Genomic DNA, 7,927 nt, shown 5'->3' on the forward strand with positions numbered 1-7,927 from the left:
GAGGGAGAGAGGGAGGCGGGGGTGGAGGGGAGGGCCAGGCTGAAGCTGTCTCGGGGCGATGACGTGGAAGAAAACGTTCCCCTTCAGAAGGGCGCTCCGAAGAGAGGAAGAGAGCGTTCCGGCGGGACCTTGAGAGCACCTTCAAGCTGGGAGCGGAGCGGAGCGGAGCGGGGCGGGGTGGGGTGGGGGAGGGAATCGTCCAGACGTAGGAAAGACACCAGGCGCAGAAGGCGAGACCGATTCTTGACCAAAGGGAATCGGATGCTTTTCTGTCCATGTGTTCCATCCTCAGACTCTCATGGGAATCCAGCCAGCCAGCCAGCCAGCCAGCCAGCCAGCCACGATCGTGTCGCTCCTTTTCTGTTCTCTACGTGTTTCATGGCGAGCGAGTGAGAGAGTCTTTCGATGGTTTGCTAGGATGTGTGAATGTCGTGGCACCATGGTACTTGTCAGCGGTGGATGAACAGAACGGCTTCAGCTTTCAGGGTGATCCTGAACTCCCACGCCAAGGGAGGCCTGTGTGTCCCTGTGTGCTGGAGGACACCGTGCTACCCACATCTTGATCTTGGACTGAACACAACCACCGTGGGGAGGGTGTTCGTGGGTTGGCTTCCTTTCCTTTCCCTATGGCACTCACCTGACCGTCCTGTCCACTCTTTGGATCCTTGATCTCCCCCTCGCCCTCGAGGCCATCGGTCCTTTTCTTTCTCCTCCTCCTGCTCCCCGTCCTCCTACTCACCCTAGTTTCTCGCCCCGCCTCCCCACTCCCCGCCCCTCCACACACACACACACACACACACACACACACACACACACACACACACACACGCAAGTCCCGCTCTTCTCAAATGGACCTCTCGCTGACGGCCGACGTTTCCTTTCGCCTTCTTTCCTTCCTCCCGTCCTGCTTCCTTTCCCTTGTGTGTGTGTGTGTGTGTGTGTGTGTGTGTGTTTTGTTCCCCCGTTCCTTTTCAGCTGCACCGACGATGTTTTCGAGTGCAGCGCATGACACAGAGATCACCAGGATGCATCTAGTGAGGGACCGTCCGTCACCACTCGGTGTCACGGCGGACGACGTTTGGTGTCGCGACGTGCCCGTGACGCCTGGATTCCCTAAGGGGCAGGTCGCCCCGCTTCCTCTGTCTCCCTCACCAGGGGCGCTCGTTCACTCGTTCTCTCCCCCACCCCGCCCCCCGCCACCGTTTCCCCCGCTCCCTCCTCTGGCCACCCCTCATGTGTTCCGCGGTGGTCTCTTAGGAGCCTGTTTCTCTTGGGTTCTGTTGTGTTCACGGTGTCTCGTTTGGTAGGTACTGCATGGAAACGACGGCTCTGAGGTATTTCATTCAGCATCATCCCCTCTAAAGGTCTCTCCGAGTTCCTGCAGACTGTGAGATTTCATTCCCTTCGGGTGGTTGAGTCCCATTCCTCTGTGTGTGTGTGTGTGTGTGTGTGTGTGTGTGTGTGTGTGTGTGTGTGTGTGTGTGTGAGTGAATGAATAGATACAGGCGTAGGCACACAGACAGAGAGCTCTCTCCTTCTGTGTGTATGGATGTCTACCTAGGTATGGGGGGTCGATCCCACACATACACACGTCCGTATCTTCTTTGTCCCCTCCGTGGGCACTCCGTGGAGTGGCTGGGTTGGGTCGAAGGGGGACTCTTTGGTGGAGTGTTCCGAGGGAATCACAGGACTCTTTTCCCTAGGGATGTGGTTTCTCTCTCTGGGAGGCCCCAGGGGATGAGATGTGATCTCTCTGAGTCCGCCCACATGTTCCTCAGCGGCAGAAAAGGCGCGTTCGATCGATCAGGAGCCACTGTCTTCTGATGTGTCCAACTTGCTGTCGCGATGGCGATTCCAGCTCCTGGGCCTTTCCCCTCCGAAGGAGAAGGATCAATGTCCAGATGAACGCCCCGGGGTGCTTCCGTGAGCCCGCCCCCACCCCCAGCAGCCCCAGCCCAGCCCAGCCCAGCCCTGCCGCTGATTTGTTGTCTCCCCTGTGCTTCTGGGTGTCTGTCTGTTCTCCCTTTCTTTGGAAGGAAGGTGTCTGCTCGGGGCCCCCTGCCTGCCCACTTCGCTCATCGGGGGTTGTTTCCCTTTTGGAGGCTGAGTTGTCTGACGCCTCGATCAGTTTTGGACAGAAAAGCCCCTTTTGCAAGATGCTTGCGCTTTCCCCGTGTATACCCCCCCCCCCCCCCCCACACACACGGATGTGTGTTTCCGTCCGTGTGTGTCTGTGAGTATCTATATGTACATAGATACACCCATAGATACTCACACGCGCGCACGTAGACATCGACACAGACACGTGGGTATCTGTGCACTTAGGCACGTGTACACGGACTTCTATGGACGTGTGCGGATACACACGCACGTTCGCATATGCGTTTCCGTGTGTGCGCATCTATGCACATGCATCTGCGTGTAGGCACTCTGGACGCCCCCGGGCGCCTGTATGTGCGTACGTGCACGCACGTCTACTTATATAGACGTGTGCGTATCCCGACACATACACACTCGGACGTCTGTGTGGACCTCCAGACGCGATCCGTAGACGTCTCTGGATGTGTCCGTATGCGCGTATGCATGTGTGCATACACGTGTGCATACACACACGAGGACAGATGCGCCTATGGAAGCACGCACGCACGTGTACGCGTATACGTGCACCCACACCTGTGCGTATACATCACACGTATACACACGTGTGCATCTGTACGCGTGGACACGTCCGCCTTGATTTGTACGTATGTGTCTATGGATCCCGACGTATCTGCACATATGAGCATGTGTATCCGTACCTGTGTATATCCGCGTACGTCTGCGTATATATGCCTGAGTCTACGTGTATACACGCAAGCATACACGCACAGTAGAAACGCCTAGGCACACACGGGCGCACACAGACACATGCGTGTTTGTGAGCATGCCCTTCGAACGTGTTTGTCCATACCCATGGGTGCGCGTATATATAGGCGCGAATATGCGTGCGTATACATATGGACGCGCGGATACACACATGTGTATGCGTTCTCTCTCCCCCTCCCCCTCCCCCTCCCCCTCCCCCTCCCCCTCCTCCTCCTCCTCTCCCTCTCCCTCTCTCTGACTTTTAAGCACCCGGAGCCCTTCTATGACTTGACTTTCCTGCCTGGTGGTTTTGTTTCGTTTCCTTTCTGATCGACTTCACAAAGTTATTTATTCATTTAACTGGCTGTTGTCATGGAACACGGGGTTTATGGAGTGGATCCCTATTGACTCGGTCCGGTCCTCCTCACCTCCACGCCCCTCAGCCGCCCCACCCCCCACCCCCGCCCCCGCCCCCGCCCCCGCCCCCCAGCCCCACCCCCCACCCCCGCCCCTCCCAACCCCCACCCCCGCAGCCCTGCCACCCCAGACCTCCCGCCCGCCCTCCCGCCTGCCTGCCATTCTGGTGTTTGTGGCCAGTTCAGTTATTTTGAAATCCATGTTCTCCTGACCTCAAGTGCACTTTCCCCACCCACCGGCGCCTGCTTGGGTTTGTTGTCTTCGGACTTTGTCACGGTCTCTACCCAGGTTGAGTTGTGTCTTCTCTTGGTGGGGGTTCCGAGTGTGTCTCCTCCTTTTCCTTTCTTGCTCCTGGGCTTGCTTGTCTGCGTCTGCTTTCCAAAGTCCTGCTTTGTTCTCCGAGCAGCGCTCGCCTTGGTTTCGCTTTGCCGGCCCCTCCCTCCCTCCCTCTCTTTCGGGGGAGGGGGGGCCGGGGGAGTCTGCGATGCCGCTCGCTGGTGCCCCTCTCTCCGCCGACCCCGCCCCGAGCCCCCACCGCCCGCCGGCGTCTCCGTGGAATGTCCCCCCAGCACCCCGGAATCGCGTGGGGGAGTGAGTCTCCTTCGTGGCAGCCTCCTGAGGAGATCCTTCCCAGCGTGTCTCCCTTCCTCTGCGGCCGGGGTCGCGTCGCGTCGCGTCGCTCGGCGGCGGAGGCTCCGGGCCGAGCTCGGGCGTTTGGGCGGCCGGCGCGGTGGCGTCCCCGGCGGCCGGCGACAGCCACCCGTCCTCGGGACGTTCGAGTCGCTTGTCGGGAGCCACCTGGCGGCCGCTTGTATATTGTCCCTCCCTTCTGGAGCTTCGGCGAGGCCTCCTTCAGGAGGATTGTGACTCAGCCTCTGGGCCCGAGGCAGAGCTCTCAGACACCGGCGACGCTGGCGGCGACAGTCCCGGTGGCGCCGAGGCCTAGGGACAGTCCTGCTGTCGCCGGAGATTGGTTCTCTAGGTTTCTGAGGAGGGTGACCGTCGCGGCGCACCGCAGCCGGCTTGCGGGGCGGCCTGACCGGGTCGACCAGCATCTCCCCGTGCCCCTGCGGCCGCGGAGACGGACCGCCCGGACCCTACCTGGGCCGGGCCGCCGCGGTGGGCAGGGAGAGGGTCTTCCCTGCCCGGAGCGCCTGGACTCGGGCTCGGCGGTCCGGACTCCTCCTGGGCCGCCCTCAGGAGCGTGTGCTTCGCCCTCGGCCCCGCTCCGGAGGTGGGGACCGGCCCGGACGGTGGCTTGGAGGTCGCCGGAGGGCGCGCCTGGGTCCGGGCCCTCGGGTCCTTCCTGCCCGAGGTGTTTTCCGCGTCGCGCTCCGGAGGTGGGGACCCGAGGGTTGACCGGGGGAGGCGCGTGTGCGGTCCCCCCCGTGGGGTCCGGTCGCCCGAGGCGTCTCCCGGCACCCATGCTTTCTCTTTGTCAAAGTCCTGACGGGTCCGGAGACGTGGATGGACCGGACCCTGCTTCCGCGGGTGGCCGGGGAGGGCGCGCTCGACCCTCCGGCGTGCCCTGGTGGGTCTCGGTCGTCGGACGCGACTTTGGCTCACCCCTCTCCGACTCCCTGAATCCCAGTCAGTCGGGAGGTGGGGACCGGCTCGGGCCGTCCTGGGTGCCCCGTCTAGGACGGTCTGGGCCCCGGGCGCGGTCCCTGGTCGGGGCCCGCTCGTCTCGTGGGAAGCGCCTCGCTGACGGGTCTGTCTTCTGTGTTCCTTTTGCACATCGAAGCCAAATCCCCGTCCGGAGACACGGACGGGCCGGTCCCCCTACCCGCGTGGGTGAAGCGGGGAGGGCGTCCTCGGCCAGCTCCCCCTCTCTCGGTGTCCGCGCCCCCACCCCCACCCCTTTTGCCACCACGCGCCCCTCCCCCCCCCCGGTCGACCAGATGACCCCCCGCCTGCCCCCCGCCGCCCCCCCGCCCCCCCCGCCCCCCCCCCCCCCCCCGAGAGCTCGGGGCCTGGTGTGTATGGGGCAGTGTTGGGGACAGGTGGCCGGGACAAGGTTCCGGGGGCCCTCCCTGCGAGTCGTAGATGGGCTCCTCTGTCGCCTGCTGTCATTTCGTCGCCCTTAATAGGCCTTTTTTGCCACCAGGTAAGTGCTGACACGGTCTCCTTTGGTGTTTGCCACCGAGGACTGTGGGTCTCTAGACGCACGCGGGGCTCTGGGCTTCTGGGCCGCCAGCTGGTGCCCGGTTCGTCCCTTGCCGCTGGAGCCGCCCGCCTGGGCCTGTGCGCCGGCTCCTGTGTGGTGTCGTCTGGCTGACCCGACCCACGGTGCCACCTCCGGTCTCTGGGCGACCCGAGGGTGGCGGGGCGAGGTGGCGCGGGTCTTCTACCCTGGGCGCCCCTCGCCCCCGCTGTGGGCACCTGGGGGCGGCTGGGACGACCCCCGCCCTGTGGGCTCCGTGTCAGGTGTTCTCCTCTTGGGGTCGTTGGCCGCTCTCGCCTGAGGCGAGGTGGGGGGGGATGGAGGTTGCCGGCGAGGCTTAAAACGGGCCCCTCTGGTGACTGTCCTCGCCGTGCCTCCCCCCGCCCCACCTTGGCTCCACGGATCGATGTGGTGTGGTCGTGTTCTCCCGGGCCGAGCCTAAGCCGTGCCAGACGAGGGACGGGCGTTCCCAGTGAGCGTGTCCGCTCTTCTCGGTCTGTCCGCGGGGCCCCTCGCTTGTCTTCCCCCCCGCTGCCCATCAGGGAGGGTGAGGAAGGCAGGGGTTGGGTGTGTGGCCTCTGGCCCTGATCTTCGGTCTCCTGCTGTCCCTTGCCTCGGGGCGTCAGTGGGCGCCGTTGGTCTTCTGACACAGCAGATTGCTCCCGCTTCGCCTTCTCGGCGTGTGCCCGGCGAGCGGCCCTCCCTGTGGCGGGGAGGGCTGTGCCGCCGCCGCCGCGCTGCGCGCCCCACGCGGGTGTGCGAGCGTGCCTCGTGTGACCCTCGACGGTGCCCCTGGAGCGCTCCAGGTCGTCCCTCAGGTGCCTGAGGCCGAGCGGTGGTGTCGTTTCCCTCAACCCGGTGTCCCCCTCGGGTCCCCGCCACGGTGGCGTGGGTGTCCCGAGAGTGGCTCTCTTTTTTGGGGGGGGTCGAGGCGGTAGGGAGAGGCGTGCCTGTTCCCCTCGTCGTGGAGGCCTTGGTGGATGAGGCCTTGCGGGGGGGCGGGACGCGCGGGCTCTGCTCTGGCCCTGACCGCGCACACGCTCGTGTGTGGCGGTCCGCTTCCCTGTACCGCAGACCCCTCCCGCCCAGCTGAGGCCTGGTGGCTGGCGGAGCGCCTCCGTGGGCCCGAAGGTGAGACGGTCCGGGGGAGGGACGGCGCGCCCTCGGTGAGAACGCCTTCTCTAGCGATCCGAGAGGGAGCCTTGGGGTACCGGAGCCCCCAGCCGCTGCCCCTCCCGAGTGCGCAGTGGCCACCGTGGCGACTGCCAGAGCACGTGGGCAGAGCAGAACTCCCCCGCCCTCCGTGGGAGGGGAGGGAGTTGGGTGCGCCGGCCCCGCGGTGGGGCCGTGTGCCGCTCGTTGCCTACCGCGGCCCGCGCCTCCCCCCTCCGCGTCGGGGGAGGGTCCCGCTGGGCCCCGCCGGGCGTCCGGCAGGTGGGGGGCCGTGTGCGTGCGGCCGGCCCCCGTGGTGTGAGCCCTGGGGGAAGGGGGGCTGTGTCGGGGCGCGACGCCCGGTCGGCCTCGGCTTCCCCGGCCCCGCCAGCTGGTGGTGAGGAGGGGCCCGTCGCGCCCGCCCTCGCCCCCTGAGCCGCAGCTGGTGGCGGCGTGCGGTCACGGTCCGGGCCGCCTCGCTCGAGAGCGTCGTCCCCGGGATGTCGCGCCTCGGGGTTCAGACTCAGATGGAAAGACGGATCCGTCGCGGATGGATGGCGGAAGACGGGTGGACGGCTCGCCGGCCGTGGCGGCGGGGCCGGGTCGTGGGCCACGCTCCGGGGATGGCCGGGGCCGGCCGGCGCCCCAGGCGTCGCGGGACCGCCCTCGCGTGCGGGTGGCGGTGGGATCCCGCGCTGGTGTTCCTGGGGGCCCGGCCGCGCGCCCGGCCTTTGTCGTCTGGTCCTCGGGGCGGCGCCCGCGTCCCTGTCCCGCGGCCCCCGCCGTGCGTGCTTGCCGGCCCCTCCCCGCCGCCGCCGGCCTCGTCCTCGCCCTCGTCCCGCGCGTGCGACCGCCCGCGTTCCCGTCCCCTGTCTGGGCCCGAGCCGGCCTCGCCTCGCCTCACGTGGGTGTCGTCCCCCGGCCTCTGCCGGGCCGGTGGCGTCCCCGGGCGGAGCAGTGCCCTCGGAAGCCCTGAGCGAGGGGGGCGGGGCGGGGAGCCCCGCGCGCGCGAGGGCCGTGGGGGCGGGGGCCGCCGGTGTGCGGCGGGAGAGTGTTCTCCCCGGGCCGGCTGCGGCTCTGGGGGTGGCGGTGGCGGTGGGCGCGAGCCCCGCGAGGGTGGGGGCGCCAGTCCGTCGTCGTCCCGGGTGGTGCCGCGGGACCGCCCCTGTGCCGGGAGGGCCTCTGGCGGTGAGATCCCGCGGTGGGCCCCGGCGGCCGACTCGCGTCCCCTCCGCCGGGTCGCTTTGGGCCGTTCCCCTCGCGGTGGCGCGCGGCCACCCCACCTCCGCCACCGGTTGCGTGGTGTCGGCCCCGCGCGGCCGCATCCCGTCGGTGCCCCTCTCCGTCCGT

General features: G+C 66.7%; 1 protein-coding gene across 1 annotated transcript in view; it reads right to left on the reverse strand.

Moving 5' to 3' along the window:
* Positions 1 to 5,608: 5,608 nt before the first annotated feature.
* The window catches only part of LOC138439859 (collagen alpha-1(I) chain-like), a 4,297-nt gene continuing 1,978 nt past the window's right edge, over positions 5,609 to 7,927 (reverse strand). Inside the window, exons 2-6 of the mRNA XM_069588928.1 lie at positions 7,861 to 7,927; positions 7,192 to 7,742; positions 6,637 to 7,099; positions 5,815 to 6,336; positions 5,609 to 5,722 (exon numbers count right to left, since the gene is read on the reverse strand). The exon at positions 7,861 to 7,927 is cut by the window's right edge and continues 553 nt beyond it. Coding sequence (XP_069445029.1) covers positions 5,609 to 5,722; positions 5,815 to 6,336; positions 6,637 to 7,099; positions 7,192 to 7,742; positions 7,861 to 7,927 — 1,717 coding nt within the window. The remainder of the gene's footprint in view (positions 5,723 to 5,814; positions 6,337 to 6,636; positions 7,100 to 7,191; positions 7,743 to 7,860) is intronic.

This window comes from Ovis canadensis, chromosome 4 (genome assembly GCF_042477335.2).
Source record: "Ovis canadensis isolate MfBH-ARS-UI-01 breed Bighorn chromosome 4, ARS-UI_OviCan_v2, whole genome shotgun sequence".
Lineage (NCBI taxonomy): Eukaryota > Metazoa > Chordata > Mammalia > Artiodactyla > Bovidae > Ovis > Ovis canadensis.